Here is a 22,849-nt window from a genome sequence, read left to right as displayed (position 1 = left end):
TTGTTTGAGCATCACTCACGGAAGAAGGATGAAACAGCTTATCCTATGAGACTTGGTCTTGAAGATCACCTGAAGCCTCAGGGACCTTCAAGGACCACAGTGAGATCAAGAAAGCGATCTCACTCCCAAGGATGTAGCCCACCTCGAGAGTCAGGGCCCCAAGTCATTTGTGTGTCCTCTCCAAACATCTCCAAAGTGATGAGCCCCAAGTTGTCTATTTCTGCAAGTAAGAAGGGCCTTAGAGACCCATGTGGACCTCGGGGCATGAACTCATGCGTCCATACAAGTAGCTCGTCTCCTCCAAGAAGTGCTGCATCGTTAAATGGCCTCTCTGGAATGCATGACCACCTGTCCTGCAGTGCTCCCAGCCCCAAGCATAAGTTTAGGAAAGGAACACCTACAGATCCCTCCAGACACCACCTGGAGAGGACTGGGATGCCTTGTAAAGTATACCACAATCTCCTTTCCCTTGGACAGCTCCCTCATACACAAATGTACCAGGAAAGGGGAAGAAACGTCAAACAGTTTCCACTTCCTTCCTTTCACCACTACTCAGCACATTCTTATTTTCACTTAAACATTTTAACTTCATTGTTTTCTAGTTACCATCTGTCCTCATCGTTAAATTGGCTGGCCTGTCCTCTCTATTCAGAACTAATTCAAGGGCGCCAAGGTTTCAGGAGCCATGGCATTCCTGGGGGTGCATCTCTGCAGATATCACGAGGGAAATTTTCTAGACTTCGTAATTCCCCTGTGCTTCTCGGCCAGGCTCCTAGTGTAAAGAAAAGTTAGATAATGGGTGTACAAACAGCATGGTTGTGTCATCAGTTACTCTTGATGTGAGGTTCCCAGGCCATCCTAAGTCTGGCCCACCTCTGGTGGGTGACATCTTCCAAGGTCTCTGGCTTCCTGATAGCTGGTATTCTTCTTCTGGGCTTCATGCACTTTTGGACATGTGTGTGTGTGCCTGTGTGCTTACTCGTGTCCAACTCTTTGCAATCCCATGAACTGTAGCCCACCAGGCTCCTCTGTCCATGGGATTCCCCAGGCAAGAATACTGGAGTGGGTTGCCATTTCCTACTCCAGAGGATCTTCCCAACCCAGGGATCGAACCAGCATCTTTTCTGTCTCCTGCATTGACAGGCAGATCCTTTACCACTAGGGTCACCTTCTTTTTGGATTTTGTTTTTAATCCTATCTTCCTGGGTGTGGTTAACATAATGCAGCTTCCAACTAACCACCTATCTCTTCATGAAGCAGTTCCCAAGTCTTTGAGTGGGTGTTCCTGTTTTAGAAGAAAGATGAAACATTTAAATGATAGAATGAATGACAGGGCTAAATTGGGGATTGTAGCAACTGGTATACAAGTAAAAACAAATGATTATCAGCCTGAGTTTGATTCATCATTTTTTTAACACCCACTTCCTAAGATGGGGATAAAAATGACTGTAAGGATCCTTACTGTCTAGATCTTTCAGTGCTTCTATCAGCAATGTATGAACTTTTCTTCTAGAGCTTTATTTACAGATTTCTTTGCTTTCTTATAGTAGGGAGGTAGGTGAAGTTCAAAGTAGCCAAACAGTAAAATACATTTCAAGACTTTAGATATGGACAGAATTTCTAGCTCAGCAGTGTTTTAGTTATCAATCGATAAAAAGAATCCAGGTTTAACTGTCTTTTGGAGGTATAAAAAGAGGGACCATTTTCTTTTCCAAATGCCAGGATATAAACTTGAAAATATCCTCACCAAGGATGAGGTGGCAGCAATGGCATGGTCTCCTGTGATAGAGGCTCTGAGCTTTTTTGTACCATGTGCCTTTGAAGACACCAGCCAGCTGTCTTCCACTTACAGCTGCCTCTTTTGTAATCTGCTCCTGTATTTGATTTGTAACTCACTTCTATACCTTCTGGGCTTCCCTGGTGGCTCAGTTGGTAAAGAATCTGCCTGCAATGCAGGAGACCCAGGTTCAGTCCCTGGGTCTGGAAGATCCCCTGGAGAAGAAAATAGCAACCCACTCCAGTATTCCTGCCTGGAGAATCCCATGGACAGAGGAGCCTGGTAGGCTGTCAGTGGAGTCACAAAAGTCAGACAGGACCTAGCAGCTAAATCACCAACACACCTTCTCATCATCCTGAGTTTTCCTTCTTTGGTTACTTTTCCATCCACTTATTTCTCTTCCTTATAGTAAATCTGCATTTTTTTCATTAGCAGTGTAATGTTGTTACAATGGTTCATCCTTCATGGTTTTGTTCCTTCATTTTGTAAAACATAAGTCGTCATCATGTTTCTCATTTCCTTTCTTATTAATTTGTCAGATGTATCGAGAACAAATGGAAACACTCAATTGTTGGCAAATCTTGTTGAACTCTTCTCTCTATCCTTTTCCTGAGTATTCTGGTTGTCCTAAATGTCACATTAGCTTTGATTTTCAGATCTCAGCCAGAAAGGAACACCAATGTCTCCATCAAAAGGAGAGGTAGTGGACATTCTCACTCCTTTCAAATTCTCTGCCATTTTTGAATGGAATGTAAGTCAGATTTGTTCTGTAAAAACATCAATATGATATACTGTATTAAACATCAGCAAAATTTAAAGATTCCCGCCCCCCACCTCCCACACTGGCTCTTTCTGAAAGATGGATACTCCTTTTCTTTTAAAGCCCTTTTCTTTATAATGGTACAGATTCCTATTTCTTATAATGGCTTGTGATTATTGGGGCCTGACAATATATTTTTTTTTAATTTTCACCAACACACAGCAGCAACAGAATGCTCTATCTATGAGTATTGCATGAGATGGCATTTTCCTTTTTTTTTTAACACTTCATCATGTTCTTTCTCTGTAATACATGCCAGTCATCTGGTCATGGTTTTATTTAGCAAATGATGGGCCAAGATGTCTCTTTATATCCCATCAGTTCACTGGGCTTTGAAATTCCTGTATATAAGAACTCCTTCTCCACTTGTTTTCTCTGCTCTACACTGATACTTTTTTTTTCTTTTTATTTGAGTTATTTTATATGAGCTCTCATATAAATATTTAGAGAGTTTACAGCTCTGTTCCCATCTTTCCTTAGTTTCTGTTTATCTCTCTTAAGATTTAGCATGAAACAGACCTGGCAGGAAATAGGAAAGAGCTCGTTTGAGTTCTCATTCTTCCACTTCCAGGCTGTGTGACCCTGAAGTGTCCTAGCCTTCCTGGGGTGTAGCCTACCCATCTGTACTTTCTCTCTCAAAGTTGGGAGGATCCTGGGCAATCGTGTGTGAATGTGCCATTGAAACTGTAGGCACTCTACAACTGCAAATGAAGTAGTCAACATATTTCTGTTTTGCTCCAAAGGCTGTTGTTGACCACAAGGAATAAGTGTTTTGCCTCTGTTGTTTCTGGTTGGGATTTCACATGAGCAGTTCACATGCATCTCCCATCTCCTCCACTTACCTCTCTCCAGTGATGGATACACACTTGTTAATTTCTCATCTCAGCCTGCTAAAGATTGACCTCTGTACTTTGAAGTTGTCCATTCACACGAGGATCTATACTTTTCTTGTGCAATCCTTGGTTAGGAGTAGATCTTGGTAAAGTACCCCAGGGCCTTATCTTTGACAAGACTACATTTCAAGCATTCCCTAGGAATGAGGGCAGGAGGAGAAGGACGTGACAGGATGAAATAGTTAGATGGCATCCCCAACTCAATGGACATGAATTTGAGCAAACTCAACAAGGAATGAGTGTTTCCTCTGTCCTCCAAGGTGCCCCAGAGAAGGGATAGCCCCAGTCTTGCTCAGTAACCATCTTCCCATGTGGTTTTGCCAAAAGACAGCATGACTCACCTCTTCATGTGCCCAGTGAGTGCAGGATCAGAATACCTAATGAGGACTTAAAGGTCATTGAACTTCTTTATCTTAACTTCTTTCTCTTCCTCCAGCACTGCCAGTAAAGACAGAAATCAAATGTTTTGTCCACTTAGAGGGGAAAATTTCCCATACAGTTGTGTCCAATTCACCATATACTAGCTCTTAAGCAGGACTTCGAAGACCTACATAGACTCCCACAGACCCTACAGTCATATATTTAATAAAGTGTTATTAAAATACACCCATATGACAGTAAATATATTTTGTTGTCAACATTTTAAAAACTACTTCTATGATTTTGTTTTGAAATCTCTCAGCAGATAACATTTCTTATTGCTCTGTGAGACATTAGAAGTTGTAAATTGTTTTCAAATGCACAAAACAATTTAACAGTTGACATTGATGTAATGTTTATACTTGTATACATGTTTCAACATGGTTACTTATTTTGAAAATTTTTTTAAATCTTGTAATCAACACATTTATTTTCAGGTCTTCTGTTACCCACTGGGTAACACAGTCCTGCCTGGAGTGGAATCTTATTTCTGAGACCACAGTTATTTTTTATTTTTCCCTGTAATGCTGTAATAAATAATATAGCATTTCTGCAGAAGTGATTCAAACCTGTTCAAAGTTACTTTAGTTTTGATGGTAAAATGATTCTTTTAATAAGAAAAAAGCCTGATTCTATGGTAAAATTGATCTTTCTCTCCTAATGTAGTTCTCTATATTTGTTGATAATCCCATCAAGTATGAACTCCTTTCTAACAGATGTCTGCTGTTGTTATGGAATGGCATCTTGACATTCTTTATACAATGCTACTAGAACACTTTTTTGGTGGTACTTAAGATATTTTACATCTTCTTGGTAGCAGGAGGTTGAAGCGAAGACTCATTTTTTTTAAATCATATCATAAAAGGAAGAATATATCTCCATTGAAACCCAGTTTTTAATCACATATATTCTTAATCTGGAGGAAAACACCTCTTGTGTCTCACTCAGTGTTCAATTAGTAAACATAAGATGTGATGAATCAGGAGGACAGACCTTTGTCCATCTGAAACAGTTACTAGGATGTTTGATTTGGTATCTTTACTCCAGTATTCACGCTGTTCCTTTGGTGCAAAAGCAACAGATAGCGTTATCTTCCTGAAGACTTTAGGACAAGATTTTCTTGAGACAGAGTAGCCTGATGCCTCACTGTTACACTTATACAGATTTTCAGATTCTTGGGACAAATTCCAACCCAGGAAATCTCATCACATTGGGTTCATCCTGAAATAATCTGCAGAGTGTAACAATAGATTATTCATACCATATATTTTACGATGGTAAAGACTGAAACATACTGATGGTAGGATTTAGTATGTAAACGAACTGAGAGAAGGCATAGGCAATGTTACTAGAAATACAATAGTGATATCCACACACAAATTGTGGTGCTGGAGAAGACTCTTAGGAGTCCTTTGGACAGCAAAGAGATCAAACCAGTCGATCCTAAAGGAAATCAACCCTGAATATTCATTGGTAGGTCTGTTGCTGAAGCTGAAGCTCCAATACTTTGGCCACCTGATGCGAAGAGCCAACTCACTGGAAAAGACCTTGATGCTGGGAAGGATTGAGGGCAGAAGGAGAAGAGGGTGACAGAGGATAAGATGGTTGGATGGTATCATCAACTCAGTGGACATGAGTTTGAGCAAACTTAGGGAGATAGTGAAGGACAGGGAGGCCTGGTGTGCTGCAGTCCATGGTGTCGCTAAGAGTCAGGCATGACTTAGCAACTGAACAAAACGGTATCCACACATGACTAATCAGACCCATTAACTGCCTGGGAAAATCAGCATCCCTCTTTGTGCCCCACTCATTTCTAACAACGGTTTTAGGGCGTATGTGGCCCACGGTCCTATTAGAGACAAAGGTGCTTCCTTTCCTGGAGGTTTGTTGCTGGCAGTTGCCAAAAGAATTCTTCATCTCAAAAATGGTTTCCTTGTTCAATGGAGATCTTTGGGGACAGACTTTTCAGCTGTTGTTTTTAATGTACTGTTTCTAAATGTGGGTTTAAAACAATCTAAAGATACTTTATGGCTAAAAAATTAAGAATGGCAGGTATCTTAACTTCCTTACAATATTTGGTTTGTAAATATCTGGTAAGAAGTGGCTACAGTTTGGATAAACAATTATATATCTGAAGATGAATTGAACCTCTTGGATTTCTGACCTCAGACTGCAATGGTTTGAATATTGAGGGGTACCTATACATGTGATTTTTCTATTTAATGATCTTCCCTAGAAATAAGAAAATGACTAATACTTGACTAATTCCGGTGGTCTAGAAATAGTCATGGAGAAGGCAATGGCACCCCACTCCAGTAATCTTGCCTGGAAAATCCCATGGATGGAGGAGCCTAGTGGGCTGCCATCTATGGGGTCGCACAGAGTCAGACACGACTGAAGCGACTTAGCAGTAGAAATAGTCATCTTCTTCTCAAAGAGTCTAGTATTTGGAAAAAACAATACGTTGCATGCCTTGGTCTCAGTTTATCTAGGGCTATCTTTGCAGGACTTTCTGTTTGTGTTCTCATCTCAAAGCTGGCTTTGTTCTTTCCTTTTGCTCAAGACAATAGCTAAACAATTATTGCTGATGTAATACTTTTTACACACACATACTTCCACAAAGTATACATGTTCTGGTTTATATCCCTGGTTTTTTGCTGATTATCTTATTTGGTGTGTGGTAAGCTTCTGAGACATGGAATTTCAAAACCAAAGTCAACTGGATGTCAGTTGCACATACATGCACAGCCATGGCCAGGGAAGAGGTGTTCAGATGACTCTTGTGTAGAGGCAGAAGGGTGGTTTCCTCTACTGTAGCACATCTTAACATGTTAACATGTTTATAGTTAATTTGAGAGTTTTAAAAATAGACTTTGTGTATGAGACTGAGTCTGCCTCTAGGAATATTCAGAATAGGATGGGAAAGAAGAGCCCTTTTGACTTTTTATTTCAAATCAGGAAGTAAAATGAATAAAGGATCTTAGCTGTTACATACAAATATGTCTTGAGGACCCACATGTGGGTTCCATAACAGGCTATTACAACACAAAGATAGTGAGTCAGCAGAAGAGAGTTAATGGGCATCAGGGTGGAATTATTGCCCCAATGGGTTTGGAAATTACGACTGTCAAATTGACCCTGAAGAAATAAAGGACAGGACAAGGTGGATCTGGAGAAAAGTGCTAAGACCTTTTAAAGCTGTTGAAGATTTTAAGTCACGTCTTGCAGTGTACATTTTGTTTATCTACATTTTTATTTATAATTTGTCCTCTGCCACAGATTGTCTAAGGGTGACTTTTGCTTATAAAGATAGCCTTCCTGGGTCCTTTGAGCCTTCCCTGTGAAGCACTTCTGTTCAGTTATCTCCTCTGGGCTGAGAGAGACTCTGCAAAAAAAGGGAGTGACAAGGGAATGAAGTGTCCAGAGGGCTGGAGAGGAGAGGAGAAGCAAGAACAAAGCGCCATGTGTGGAAATACAGGCAGGATAGAGGGAAGAGAGAGAGAGTGGAGTCCAGGCTGGAATGGCAAAAATGCAGCGGGGCAGTGCAGTTTAGGGAACAGGAAGGGAGACACCTGCAAAGAAAAGGCCCTCAAGAGAAAACAAAAGATACAGGAAGTCAGTTTAAGACAAGCCATGCTCATTGAGCAAGACTCCCACTTGCCCATGAGTAGGGCGCAGGAAGCGATGGAGGGCGAGTGTGCTCGGCACATCCTCTTATCAGCCCTTCTGTGTTCTTCCCCGTCCTGTCTGATTTGTCAGCTCAAAGCAATTTTCTGTTTTCCCCAAACAATTGTAATACCTGACATAGTTGCCTCTCTCCCTGACTGAGCCCTGGATTTGTGACCAGTCAACAGGACAGTGCTCCAGCTGATGCATGAGAAACTCTTAAAAAGCAGGTCCCAAATTCTCAGCCAATAGAGTAGCACGAGATAATGGGCAATGGAAGGGTGAGGCCTTAAGTATTCTATGTGTTTTCCATGCTGTTATTTACTCTGACAGAAAAGAGCTTTCTGCAGATTTTTGATGCAGAGCAGATAGAGCTTCGACTTTCTAAAATGATTTGATTGGAGGGATGCAAAATGGCTGTGCAGGTGACTACACAAAATCCTTACTAGGAAATAAATCAGCTTCTATCCATTGAAGCACTTCTTTTTTGTTTGTTTTCTAGGTAGAAGAACGGTCAAGGCTCAACCGGCAGAGTTCACCTGCCATGCCTCACAAGGTTGCCAACAGGATATCGGACCCCAACCTGCCCCCACGGTCGGAGTCCTTCAGCATCAGTGGGGTTCAGCCTGCTCGGACACCCCCCATGCTCAGATCAGTCGATCCCCAGGTACAGCGTCCCTTCATTCCACTGGGTTTTTCAATAAGGTGTACAATAAAGTCTAATAAAAGTAACAGGGAATAGTAACATGGATTTGGGTATCAGACCAGCCAAATCATGGCTTTTCCTATCAAATCTCTAGTAAGATAGGAGACCCCACTGAATGTGTAAGACAGAGGGAGAAGAGAGAAGGAAAAAAGCCCCATTCTTAGCTTTAAGCTAACTGCAAAGTCACTTCTTGGTAAATTGGCCTCTCAAGAGACCCATAGAAGCTCCTGCTAGTCCAGAACAGGCATCCTGTGAGTTAAAATTACCAAAGCTAAAATTTATGTAGACCTCTTTGTGACCCCATGGACTGTAGCCCACCAGGCCCCTCTGTCCATGAAATTCTCCAGTAAAAATATAGGAGTGGGTAGCCATTCCCTTCTCCAGGGATCAAACCCAGGTTTTTGGCATTGTAGGCAGATTCTTTACCACCTGAGCCACCAAGGAAGCTTGATGTGTCTATAAACTGTTACATTATCTTTTGTTCCTTGGAATTTTGACATGAGCCTGAAACTGGAAAAGTTAAATGGACTAGATGAAGTAAAATTGTGTTTTCTAAGCCAGTGGTTTTAAAAATGTGGTCCCTAGGGCAGCAGGATCAACATCACCCAGAAACTTGGTAGAAATGCAGATTCTCAGGCCCAACCCAGACTACTGATCAGCAACTCTAGGGGTGGGGCTGGAAGTCTGTAATTTAACAGCCTCCAGGTGATTCTGATACACGTTGACGTTTCAGAACCACTGTTTTAAGCTATTTGGAAAAGAAAAGATTTATTCACTTTTAGATAAGTGGGAAGTTTCTGGAAGTTTTAGAGGAATTTTTTAAATTGTGTATACCAAAAATGAAGTAGGAATTGAGATGTAGGATGAAATTTCATAAAAAAGAGGGGTTACACAGCAGTTCTCACCTAAACGTGTCAAGTTTCTTCCAGGTGCCCACCTGTGTCAACACTCCCACAGGTGTTCTGAGGGCACCTTTGATATATGTAATGCTATTGAACTGGAGTTTCAGAGCAGATGCAATCAAGAATTCTTGATTTTAAGTTTGCCTTTAGTATATGAGGTCCAAAATTCTTCAGTACTAGCCAAATTAGCTTATCTTGCCTTTTTTGTTTTTATTTGTATATAATGAGTTCAGGCCTAAGCATCCATGAGTTCAAAACACACAAAGTTTCTCTTTAAAAAACCCCACTTTGACTTTTTAGGAAAGTTTTTCCCTATAAAAGGAGAGAGTAGAGAGAAAACTTAAGAAACTATGTGAAAGTGACTAGGAAATGAAACTGTAGATATCCTGTGACAGACAGCTAATTGAATTAAGCGTTCTTCAGGAGCTTCAGTTTTTGTTTTTGTTTAAGGGACTCTTTCAAAGTAGGTTTGTGTTTTGTACTGCATATTCTTTAAGTTTATTTTATTCAAGTATAGTCGATTTACAATGTTGTGTTAGTTTCTGCTATACAGCAATATGATTCAGTTACACATATATATACACATTCTTTTCCAGTCTTTTCCACTCTGATTTATCACAGGGTATTGAGTGTAGTTCCCTGTGTTATACGGTAGGGCCTTGTTATTTTTGCATTCTATATACAATAGTTTGTATCTGCTAATCCCAAACTCCCAGTCCATCCCTTCCCCACCCCCTCCTCTTGGCAATGACAGGTCTGTTCTTATGTCTGTGAGTCTGCTTTGTAGATAAGTTCATTTATGGCATATTTTAAGTTCCACATAGAAGTGTTACCATATGGTATTTATCTTTCTCTGCTTGATTTACTTAGTGTGATGACCTCTGAGTCCATCCGTGCTCCTGCAAATGGCAGTATTTCATTCTTTTTTATAGCTGAGTTGTATTCCACTCTGTATATGTGTGTGCGCGTTTGTGTGTGTATGTATACGTATACATACATACCACATTTTCTTTATTCATTTATCAGTGGACATTTTGCTTCTTTCCATGTCTTGGCTATTGCAAATCATGCTTTTATGAACACTGAGGTACCTATTTGTAAGACAGGCTTTGTTTTTGTGTTAATGCTTAATATATTTAATGGTATTTAGTCTTAATATGGACTTCCCTGGTGGCTCAGAGGTAAAGAATCCGCCTTTGATGCAGGAGATGCAGGTTCGATCCCTGGGTCAGGAAGATCCCCTGGAGAAGGAAAAGGCAACCCACTCCAGTATTCTTGCCAGGAAATTGCCTGACAGAGGAGCCTGACAGGCTATAGTCCTAGGGGTCGCAAAGAGTTGAACACAACCGAGCACACACCTACACAACCTTAATATAAATTTGATTGGTTACAGTTCTATTCTCGTTGAAGCATACACTCAACTGAAGTGGACTTTGAGGATTTCCTTGGAACTATAGTTAGCAACATTCCAGGCTCCCGAATCAAGAGGCTCTGAAGAGTCTGGGGCAAGGCTGCTCCAGAGATGAGACCTCAAGCGCAGGAGGAACAGGGCCAGGCTGGTGGAGGAGGGCTGTGGAGGTGTCCTCTAGCAGTCTGGGCACTGAGATTTCAGACCCAAGAGAGTCTGATAGGTGCCTGGTACAAAGCAAATACTAGATTAATGTTTATTGAATTAACAGTTTAATTTAGAAAATACTCTAGATGTTTTCCCAGCCAGGATTGATTGACCACCTTCAATATGCCAGGCATGGTGCTAGACTCAGAGAGAGGAAGTCTGATGTGGCTCTTGTCTCCTGGGGGCTTCCCTGCACATTGGAGGAAAAGATAGGCTCACGTGAGCACGAACAAGGAAGTGTGAGGGGTGAAGGGTTCTCCGAACTGTAGGTGGTCATGATTTGTCTTAAAAAGCAACATTTCTACCTAAAGTCTGCATTTCTTCCCTGCATGAACGATATCAATACATGCCAAATTGTGAGACTTCCAACTCTAAAACAAACATCCTAGTGTTGTGAGATATATAATATCCTAGGTGGTAAGAGCCAGTTCACCAGAAAGCAGGATCACATAGCAGTTAGGCTGTGGAGTTACAACATGGGAACTAGAATTAGGGGTATGTGTAGGTTACAGTCCAGACTCTGGCACATGTTAGCTGTGAAATCTAGGTTGTCATTTACCTTCTCTATACCTTAAATTCTCATGGGTAAAATGAGAAGAATAATTGTGTCCAGCTCATGGTATTTAATGAGTTCATAAGAAGAAAGATGTTGAGAGCGATTCTTGTTTCACAGAGCACTCTCTGAAGTCCAAGTTAGGAGGTTGAAAGGAGGAAGTTTGTATGATCAGAAGTGCTTGTAAATGTATTGCTGGCCAATAAATGTTCACTGAAATCATTATTATCATGACACTTATTTCACTGACTTCTTATCAGTCCCAAGTCCATCATTTAACTCTTTGCCAGCAAGTCTGGTCCAGCCCTCCAGCTCTAAAATAGGAAATTTGGGAGAGCTTTGAAAAGCATGCTGCAAAGAGCTTCTATGGGTTCCATGTGCTCTGATTCTATCTCCCTAAAATTTTATCCTCCCTTCCCATGAGATCCTAGTTGATCTGCATTTCCCTGGTGACTCAGACAGTAAAGAATCTGCCTGCAATGCAGGAGACCCAGGTTTGATCCCTGGGTCAGGAAGATCCCCTGGAGAAGGGGATGGCCACTCCAGAAATCACTGCCTAGAGAATCCCGTGGACAGAGGATCCTGGCGGGCTACAGTCCCTGGGGTCACAAAGAGTCGGACACAAGTGAGCAACTACTACTACTACTACTACTTGTAATAATGCTGCTGTGATGTTGGTTTGATGCTTAGATCCCGCATCTGGTAGCAGTGAAATCCCAGGGACCTGCCCTGACCGCCTCCCAGTCGGTGCATGAGCAGCCCACGAAGGGCCTGTCTGGGTTTCAGGAGGCTCTGAATGTGAGCTCTCACCGCGTCGAGATGCCACGCCAGAACTCAGATCCCACCTCTGAAAACCCACCTCTCCCCACTCGCATTGAGAAGTTTGACCGAAGCTCTTGGTTACGACAGGAAGAAGACATTCCACCAAAGGTAACATTACTGGAGTTCTTATCGTCATCTCTATCATTGTCATCAATGTTTATTATTACTATTACTGTTACCATTATTATTACCCCTGTTGCAGACCATTCATAGCACCAAAGAACATGATAACACAGCACCGTCCCTTCTAATTTGTGTTCGTCCCTCCTCATTCCCAGGCTAAGACTTAGATTGTCATTCATCATCTCTGATCTCCATTTTCCCCAGAGAAATGGAGGCTCTGGACTGAATGACTTGAAAGCATATATCCTGTATCCAGAATTAAAACTCCCAACCCCAAGCCTTCCAAACTATTCATTAATACTATCCATCTTGAGAAATAGAATAATACGGATATTCTCGTTGATGACTTAATCTATACCTAGACAAATTTAAAATTTCCAGATTAAAAAGTAAAGAACTTGTCTATTTCTATTTTGGATAGCACAAAGTGAAACCACATCACAGGTGTTCAGAAAATAGTAACGCTCTTAGAATATGTTAGTTGGTTCCACTAAGGAAAGCTCCCTCTAGGCCAGGTTGTACCGAGGATTAAATTGTAGGGTGAAATGACCAATTGTTCCACTGGCTTGGTTCCATTTGTTTTGTTTTTGCCTATACCAAGCTGTTATACATTCCAAATGTCCTAACACATGGCTGTGCATCTCACTACAGACAACCTGAAGTATTTCAAAACACTGGAGAAATGTTGCATCAGATTCTTCCTGGTTCAGGATTCCCTTTCTCCTGAACTTAGCTGAGGAGCCGGGATAAATGGAATGCCTCGCAGTTTCCATAGATCCATACCCTTATTGATTCCAGAAAAAAAAATAGTACTTTTTATCCAGATGTTTTCAAATATTTTTCCTCATCTTCCTCTCAAAAAACTTTCCATGATTTTGCAAATGAAATTGGCTGATAGGTGGCTTTTTTGTTGTTCTCGTCTTGGGGATGGCATCAGGCAAGGTTATTTATGGAGCAAAGTTCAATCTGAAAAACAGGATGGGAAGAGGAGCAGACAGGAGAGCTGGGGAGACATTTGAGGTCATTGGTCCATTCTCTTCAAACATGCAGGCACACATAACTCTGGAAGAAAAACTTTAGATCAATACAAAGGTTTTAGGTTTTAATGATTCATTAGACCCTCTCGACAACTCTTTCAGGTGACCAAATACAAAAGGAAAAATAGCAGTAATATTTAACTGAGCAGGTGGGAGCACTGATTTGGTCATTCTGCATCACTTCACTGGCTCGTCTTTCTAGGTCTTTATCTTAAAATGTTTTATAATAACCAAGAAAACTTGTATTCATTGTAAATATTCTTTAATATATTAAGCAATAATATCAAAACAAAGCATAATTTTAAAATATCTAGTACAAAATATCAGATTGGTCAGAAAGATCGTTCTGTTAGTACATATATTATTCAATGATGTTCTTGGTGAAAATGAAAAAAAGTTTGTCTTACTTTTACTTTTAGAACCAAATGAACTTTTTGGCCAACCCAATATAAATCCAATTTAAAAGGACCTCCAAAAAAGAAACATCAAAGCACCTGAAGAATGTTTAGCCCACCTAGCTGTCACATTTTCATCTCTTGGTCACTTTTCATAAAATTTCTCCTCTGCTCTCCCCTCAAGTTGAACTCCTTTGGTGCACTTAACAGTATTCAGTTTCATTAGAAAATGTGGCACACTTGAATTTACCTAATCCCTTGACCAATAACCTAATGATACAATTTCCTACTGTACTTCACAGTCTAACTGGTACTCACGTAGTTTTTTGAAGACCTTCCAGCAGTTTCATTATTAATCCTATTTTTTTATTACATTTGCAAATTGACCTCCCGAAGCACAGTGTTTGTTTGTTTTGAATTAGCAATTGCAAGTTGGTTAGTAAGTGGAAACATTTAGGACCTATTGCAGTCATTTCTCTAAGCTCACTGAGCTTATGTCCCAAGTTCTATCTGATACCCTAGTTTCTCACCAGATTTCATAGTTTCCTTATCTGTTTATCAGTTGTGCTGTGAGTTAAAAATGGAACTCCATTTATCTGGATGACCGTCATCAGATGCAGTTTCCAATGGCCAACTGAGTTCGTGATACCCCAGAGAAATTTCTGGTATCCACCACTCTTGTGCCAGCAAAGGAGGGCAATTATTTTAGCCCTGTATGTCAAAGTAATTCACTTGCTCTGTTTCTAAATTTGTTTTTAACATTGAAGGCAGTACTCATTAGTGGTTGCTAAAATGTGCCTCATTGCCTTTCCTTTGATTTTGTATAGGGAGTTAAGTATTTCTTTGAGGTGTTTCTTTTTTTTTTATTATTTATTCTGAACTTTTAATTCCATTCTACTGGTTCATATGTCTATCGTTATGCCAGTATCATGCTATTTTGATTACTATAGCTTTGTAATAAGTTTTAGAGATGTTTCTTTCCTGTTTCTGGTCATTCCATGTCTCCTGGCGGCTCTTAGGAAAGGAGTAGGCTGCATTTCAGGCAGTACCACATGGAAGTTATTTTATGGAAAATATTGCTGAATTCTGGTTTCCTTTCAGGTGCCTCAAAGAACAACTTCTATATCCCCAGCATTAGCAAGGAAGAATTCTCCTGGAAATGGTAGTGCTCTGGGACCCAGACTAGGATCTCAACCCATCAGAGCAAGGTAAGGGAAGGGAGATGGATAAGGTGAAGGGAAGAGCCCCACCTGCCATTGCCATTACTGCTTTCCTAAAAAACTATCTTTGTTCTTTTTTCCCTTCTGAGGCATGTTGACTGGCCACCCGGACTGTAAATTTTGGTGGGCCAGAGGCAAGTCCTTTATTTCTTCAGTAGCCTTTCACAGAAACCAGTGTGTAGTGTGGGCTTATACATGAACGAGCAAATGAATCACAGAATCAATGCAGAAGCCAATCTGGCTTACCTTATTTGGCAGGTTTTCAAATGTGGGGGTAAAACTACAAATAAAGTCTGGGTGTGGTACCCCTGACCATTAACCTCAGAGACCCTTTGATGAAGCCAGCCAAACAAAGTGGCCTGATCTGAGATGATTTTTAGCATCAGGTCAAGAAACGTGCCCTGTGGCTCTGTAGTAACCTAAACAGAAAGGAAATCCAAGGAAGACAGTATATATGTGTGTATGTGTGACTGATTCACTTTGCTATACAGTAGAAATTAACACAACATTGTAAAGTACTCCAATTTACACATGTACACCCGTGGCGGATCCATGTATGGCAAAACCACCACAATATTGTAAAGTAATTAGCCTCCACTTAAATAAATTTATATTAAAAAATAATAATAATAAATTTTTAAAAAAGAAAGAAATGTGCCCTGAGGACTATTGAGACAGTAGAAAGTAACTAGCAAAGAGAACATCCCTGGTGGTACAGTGGTTAAGAATCAGCCTGCCAATGCAGGGGACCCAGGTTCAATGCCATACCTGGTCTGGAAAGATTCCACATGCCTTGGGGCACCTAAGCCCATGCACCACAACTACGGAGCCTGTGTTCTAGAGACTGTGAGCCACAACTGCGGAAGCCTGCAGGCCTGGACCCCACGCTCCACAACAAGAGAAGCTACCACAGTGGGAAGCCCGTGCTCACCGCAACTAGAAAGAGCCCCGGCAAAGCAATGAGGACCCAACACAGCCAAAAAGAAAGAAAGAAAGAAAATGATTGGCAAAGAAATGCTATAGTGACCAGCTGCAGAGCTGTCCTGGTTTGGCAAATTGCAGAAGGACTAGTTCTCACGAGGAAGTCATCTCTGGCATTATGGAGTATCACTGAAATACAGTGATGCTCCCACTGTTGCTCTTTGCTCTTCTGGAATTTTTTACCAACCGTGTATATTCCTACAATCAGGAAGTTGCATCCACCTACTGGTGGGTGTAGAGATCTGAAGAGAAGCTGGAAAATAAACAATATCCTTACAGTATCAGAGCAGATTTTATGGGGTAACAGATGCTGTTTGGTGCTGTCATTCATCAAACTCCCCTCACATGTTTCATGAGTACACTCCTTTTTAGGATCAGCTGAAATAGCAAATGGCCTCTGTTGAGACTATAAAAAGGAACTTAGGGGTACTGTTTTATTCTTCATTGTGTTCATAAGAGGACAGTCTCCTGCTAGTCAAAGAGAAAGAGAGACTGGAAATGAAGGTTATGACTATTTGTACAGATCCTAAAATATGGAATGCTATGAAAAGCCTTAGGAAGGGGTCAGTCTGTAAATAAGACAGAACCGTACTAAGATCATTCATCTCTGGAGGGCAAAGAAGCTAGCGCATTCTGAGTGGAGTTGCCAGTTGCAGAAGCTCTGAATGAGCCATTTTTGTCCAGCAGCTTGTCAGGTTCACGCTGAGCTGGTGTTGTGAGCAGGACTGAGCACACCTGGTGTGGACTGTGACCAGGGAGCGAAAGGAATGTGAGGCTGGATTGCCAGCCTGAACTTTACCAGTCCTCCTCTCCAAGCGATAATAAGCCTCCAGTTATCAGGGCTTCTTGCTCCTTTGAACTCTGCCTTCTAGGCTGTGTTCATGAGATAAGTCGTTTAGAATTTTAGTTTCTGTACATCAAGCATCATTTCAACTTTAAGTCTTTTTCCCTCTATCAACCCAAAAGAAAGAGAATTGTCTTTCTCTAGTCAAATAAAAAGCAGTCCTTTGTTCCCTCTGAAATACTAATTCAATGACATTAAGGCTCCAAAATAACTGATAAATTGTCATGCATGCATGCTCAGTCACTTCAGTTGTGTCCAGCTCTTTGCGACCCCATGAACTAGAGCCTGCCAGTCTCCTCTGTCCATGGGATTCTCCAGGCAAGAATACTGGAATGGGTTGCCATGCCCTCCAACAGGGGATCTTCCCAACCCAGGGATCAAACCCAAGTCCCCTGCATTGCAGGTGCATTCTTTACCTGCTGAGCCACCAGGGAAGCCCAATAAATGGTCAGTGGCTTGCAAAACATGTGCTTTTCCCTTGGAACTTCTTAAACATTGTATTTTGTCCAAAGAAAGGAGATCTTGTGAATACAGCTAACATTTTTCTGCTTACAGAGAAGGTAGGGAGGAAATGAACTTAGCGGTAATAATTATTTACCTGCAATGAAAATCAAAAGCATTGCGGGGGAGGGGGGATGGAGAATCCCCATCTCTGCCATGTAGAACAATCCTGCTTCTTTCTATTACATATCTCTAAGTGACCAGCACTTAAAGATGTGACACAGACTCTGCAGCTCTAGATTGAATTGCATTTTGAAACGTTTCGGGATTTGGTGTATTTATTGTGCTAGAGATGGCTTTAGTTCACCTCTGTTGTATAATAAAACATGCCAAGATGTGGTGGCTTGAAACAGTAACTATTTATGATTTCTCACCATTCTATGGCTTGACTTCAACATTGTCCTGCTGGTCTCACCTGAGCTGGCTTACGCAGCTGCACTGCAGTGACGGGTCAGCTGTACCTTCTTGGGGTTTTTCATCCCCAGCTTCTTGACTGTTTGGGGATTGCAGGACAGCCTCTCAAGAGGGAAAAGCCCAGTGCACAATTGGAGGAGAATTGCTTTACAATGTTGTGTTAGTTTCTGCTGTGCAACAGTATGAATCGGCTATATGTGTACATATGTCACCTCCCTCCCTCCCCTGTCCGTCATCACAGACCACGGAGCAGCTTCTCACTGGCTATGTGTTTTACACATGGTAGTGTCTATATTTTAGTGCTACTCCTTATTTCAGCCTACCCTTCCTTCTTCCCTCCCCCATGTCCACATGACATGTCCATCCTCTACATCTGCATCTCTATTCCTACCCTGAAGTAGTTTCACCTGCACCATTTCTCTAGATTGCATACATACATGTTAATATACAATATTTTTTTTCTCTTTTTGACTTAGTTCACTTTGTATAACAGACTCTAGGTCCATCCACATCAGTACAGATGATCCAATTTTGTTCCTGTTTATAGCTGAGTCATATTCCCTTGTATATATGTACCATATCTTCTTTACCTGTTCATCTGTTGATGGACATTTAGGTTGCTTCCATGTCCCGGCTGTTGCAAATACAGCACTTTTGAAGCTTTTGTTTCCATCATCTTTGCTAATGATGTGATTCACCAGTGGTGAGGGGTGGGGGGATTACTGTGATAAGACAGAGATTGTCCTTTTTTCTATTGGTTCTAATAAAGTCCTTATAGATTTTTTGGTACCATTTGTCAGATAACTGCCCATCCATAAAGCCACAAAAAGGTTGCTTTTAAATATTTTTGTCCTTTGCAATACCGTATGGATTCCCAAATGCCTTATACTGTCAAGGTGAACTGGTGAGTTTAAATTATGATTTGATTTGTTCATTTTTTAAATTTCTGTTTTAAAACCTCCCATGCATTTTAACATTTAACTTTGATTCATGTGTTCTTCTAAAACAAATTAAAATTTGATTAAGCGAATACATTCAGAGTATGAAAAATTTTTAATTAATCCAATAATACCCAGTCAAAACTGAATGACTGAATGCTTAATTTCAAAAAAAATGATTCTCTGGCCTATCCCAAACCTACCTGCTTATGGCTGGGGTGTTCTCATTGGCTGTGTCATCAGGGAACAAAGGAAAAAGAATGTGGGCAGGCAGCCAGTTAATTATAGACTTGGCCCAAATATTTGGGCCAAGAAATCACTTTGTAATCTTAATTTTCTGTTTAGACTTTTTAATGTGATTCAAGTAAATGGAATAATTTTCTTTTTACTGTGTGTTTTATAAACCAAACAGCATTGTCTGCAGTATGTCAAATGTCTGAACCAAAAGTTAGCATTTAAAGAAATCTATATGAATGTTTTCAAGTTTTTACATATTTGGATCTGAATAGGATTGGTTAATACATAAAAACACAGGAAATCTATTATTTCATGGAATTGTTCTGAAATTGATCCCCTCTAAGAGTATTTATCTCAGGCACCTTGGCCCCAAGGCCGGATCAGGTGACACCATAGTAAGGAAGAGAGGAACATGGCAGTGTGACATTTTCTCAAAACACTCATATTTTACCAAAAAAAATAAATGAGGTAGAAAAGGCATTTAAAAATTTTCCCTATTTCTATGTGTGATTACATAGAAACTAAACACTTCTTTCAGACTCCAGCAGCAAAAATAGCAACCTATTAAGATCAGTACCCACACTGGTTAGCTCCAGTGGGGGGATGGGGGGAATAGACTTGTGCTAATGAAGCCCAGATCAGGGGTTTAATGCTCATGGGATCCAATTAGCTTCACACCAAAAGAGGCCTGAGCCCCAGTCAGAGACGCAGGCTCATTCCAGCTGGTTCTGCTGATGCCCTGGCACCTCTGTCATCCCAGGACAGCCCTGGCCCAGGTTTTATCATCTAACGTGGCCACAACCTCCTCCCTGGTCAGCCTGCCTCTGTCCTGACCAGTCATTCATAAGCCGGCCCTGGGAGGCCCGTGTTTTCTGCCTGGCTTTAAGAGAATTGCTATAGAAGCTTCCTATCGCAGGGTTTCCTACACAGACTTGGTACTCAGCCAGGATGGTGTCATCTTTATACCAAGGAGCCCCAGGAAAACCCAGGTCTGTGTCTTTGCTCAGACTGTTCCCCTAGCCTCGCTGCTCACCCCTCTGAAGTTTAATCAAGTCCTTTCTCTTTCCCAGCACCAGCACCAACCACTCCAGGCTGCATTACACTGCATTCCCCAGATGCTGCTACCGTTTACAGATGCTCGCACAGCGTGTAGAGTTTTGCCTTGCTGGCTGTGGGCTCCACTGCATGTCTCATTGCTAGGATTATGTTGTAACTTGACTGTCTGTCCTGTGACCTCGACTCTCCTCCATCCCTCATGGTCTCACAAAGGCAGGTGTTTAAGGAAAGGTTTTGGCTAAATGATCAAAGAAATACTGCATTCGAGCAAAGAGCTGGATCCTGCTACCACACGGCAACAACCAGGCAAAGTCCTCGGAGCTCACAGAACTCCATTCTCTCAATAGTTGTTTTTTTTGTCATACAAAGAACATTACATCTCTACAAAATGAGAACAGCCACCAAGAAACCTTACCCTTAATGTGTAATTAAAAAAAATTTTTTTAGAACTTATTAATTATACATAAATAATTCCTGAGCACTACTGTTTAATGAAAAGAGAACAGTAGGGAAGAAGTTATTATTTAGGAATTTAAATAGGATTATTTTGGAAAAAATGAAATATTGGAAATGTGAGATGTTGCAGAATTAGCATTCATTTATCATGCTATTCTACTTAGAATATTATATTAGATATACTATAGATATTTAGATATCTAAATATTATTATGGATAATCTAATAATATCCAATTATTATCTAGATAATAATTAGATATTCTCCAAATAGGAGGGAGGTTTTTTCTCTTATGGATCCAAATCTATCTCAATCAATTAAATGCTAATTACTACCCAAAGGAGTGCCATAAAAATACCAAGAATTTTGAAAGTTTTCCTGAAGTTTACTGACACTTTTTCCTGCAGTCAATTTTTACTGCTGGGTTGACTTAGCCACCCCTTTACTGTAAAAAAATTGAAAGGTGAATATTGTTATAAAATCTACATTTATATTATCAAAATTAATAAATCATGGTGATATGTTTACATTTTCCAGAATCACCAGCCATCTCTTCCACTAACCCAATGTTTAAGGATTTTTGTAATTCAGCCAAATATTTTTGTTTTCAGAAAGAAATTATTTGGTTTAGTTGCTGCCATAACAATGCTATTTTGTGGCCAGATTTTCACGGGCCAAACTGCAAGTGTCTCAAGGGAGGGGGCCATATTATTTTCACATTTACATGTGAAGCATCTGACACCCAACACAGCACAGAGTGCCTGGTTCCCACTTGATATTCTTAAAATGGGCAGAGAAAAATGAAAGCATAGTATTACATTTTAATGTGATAGCTCACTGCATGAAAATAATAGCACCATGACGACTCTGTTAGTGAAATTCTGTTTGGGGAACTGAAGACAATGAAATCATGGAGGAGCCTATGTTTCTCCCTTGGCAGGTGGATGGCAGTGGATAGGATCTTTGAATTTCAGATCTCACTAAATTACCACTTAGGCCCAGCAGTACAGAAGTCTAGAGGAAAAAATGGAGAGGTTTATGGCTTATAACGGAGAAGGCAATGGCAACCCACTCCAGTACTCTTGCCTGGAAAATCCCATGGACGCAGGAGCCTCCTAGGCTGCAGTCCATGGGGTCGCTAAGAGTCAGTCGGACACGACTGAGCGACTTCACTTTCACTTTTCACTTTCATGCATTGGAGAAGGACATGGCAACCCACTCCAGTGTTCTTGCCTGGAGAATCCCAGGGACGGGGGAGCCTGGTGGGCTGCTGTCTCTGGGGTCGCACAGAGTCGGACACGACTGAAGCAACTTAGCAGCAGCAGCAGCAGTATGGCTTATAAATTTGAAAGGAAGAGCTTAGAAGAAACTTGGAAAATACTGCTTATTTTTATAACAAAATCCTAAAATCCTCTCAGTCTCCTCCCACCACCACTGCTCAGTGGCCTCCTCGCCTCTGCACCCCCTGTGGTCACCAAAAGTGGCCTTGGAGTCTGCTTCATGTTCCTATATTGCCCTGTGCTCACTGCAGGCACAGCATGAACAAAGACCGCTGTGTGTGTCTGGCCACACTGGCAGAAGACACGAGCTGGATCTTGTTCATTACTGTATCTCAAAGGTCTGACCCAGTGCCCGGTATAGACCAGCTGAGTGAATGAATAAATGCACTATTTTGGGAGTAGTAAAGATGTGAGAGTGAATAATAGAGTAGCGTTTATAACCAGTGGGGGCTTTTAGCCTGCCAATAGATAAACACTGTTCTTGGGTTTAGCACTTAATAATTATTTTCAAACATTCTTCCCTTTGGTAATAGCCAAGGTATATAAAGATTTCCTGCAAGAAATTTAAAAATGCAAAGGTACCACTAGCTATGTGAGCTGAGAACTTAGGTAATTCACAGAAGAGGAATTCTGAATAACAAATAAATGTGAATAAAAATTATTCTACCTCAACAGTAATTTTTAAAAACTGCATTAAAACAGCAAAATATAATTTTTTGCAAGTTAGTTAGCTGTTCATAATAAAGACTGGTAAGAATTCAATGAGATGGATAGTCTCATACACTGTGGTGAAAACCTGCTGTGTGTTTATATGCTCACATACATATATATGTGCACATGCATACCCCAGTTCATGCCCCTCCACCCAAGAATTCCAATTCCCCGAGAGATGTGAGTGAATATTTGTTTGCCTCTAGATGTTTATTTCAGTATTATGTGTCCCAGCAATATGTTGGAAGCACCTACTAACAAAAGAATGATTGAACTAATTCACCTATATAATGGACTACTATGCAGCCATTCGGAGAAGGCAATGGCATCCCACTGCAGTACTCTTGCCTGGAAAATCCCATGGACAGAGGAGCCCGGTGGGCTACAGTCCATGGGGTCTCGAAGAGTCAGACGTGACTGAGCGACTTCACTTTCACTTTTCACTTTCATGCACTGAAGGAAATGGCAACCCACTCCAGTGTT

General features: G+C 40.9%; 1 protein-coding gene across 7 annotated transcripts in view; it reads left to right on the top strand.

Annotated features, from left to right (window-relative positions):
• The window catches only part of TNIK (TRAF2 and NCK interacting kinase), a 407,321-nt gene that overhangs the window by 333,121 nt on the left and 51,351 nt on the right, over nt 1–22,849 (top strand). For all 7 annotated transcript variants that reach the window (XM_010835247.1, XM_010835246.1, XM_010835244.1 and 4 more), the window contains 3 exons: nt 8,079–8,243; nt 12,043–12,282; nt 14,831–14,937. In XM_010835247.1, the coding sequence (XP_010833549.1) occupies nt 8,079–8,243; nt 12,043–12,282; nt 14,831–14,937 (512 nt within the window). The remainder of the gene's footprint in view (nt 1–8,078; nt 8,244–12,042; nt 12,283–14,830; nt 14,938–22,849) is intronic.

This window comes from Bison bison, unplaced genomic scaffold (genome assembly GCF_000754665.1).
Source record: "Bison bison bison isolate TAMUID 2011002044 unplaced genomic scaffold, Bison_UMD1.0 scf7180017864040, whole genome shotgun sequence".
NCBI classification, from domain to species: Eukaryota; Metazoa; Chordata; class Mammalia; order Artiodactyla; family Bovidae; genus Bison; species Bison bison.
Note: the sequence above shows the minus strand (reverse complement) of the source record. Positions and strands in the feature narration are given on the sequence as shown.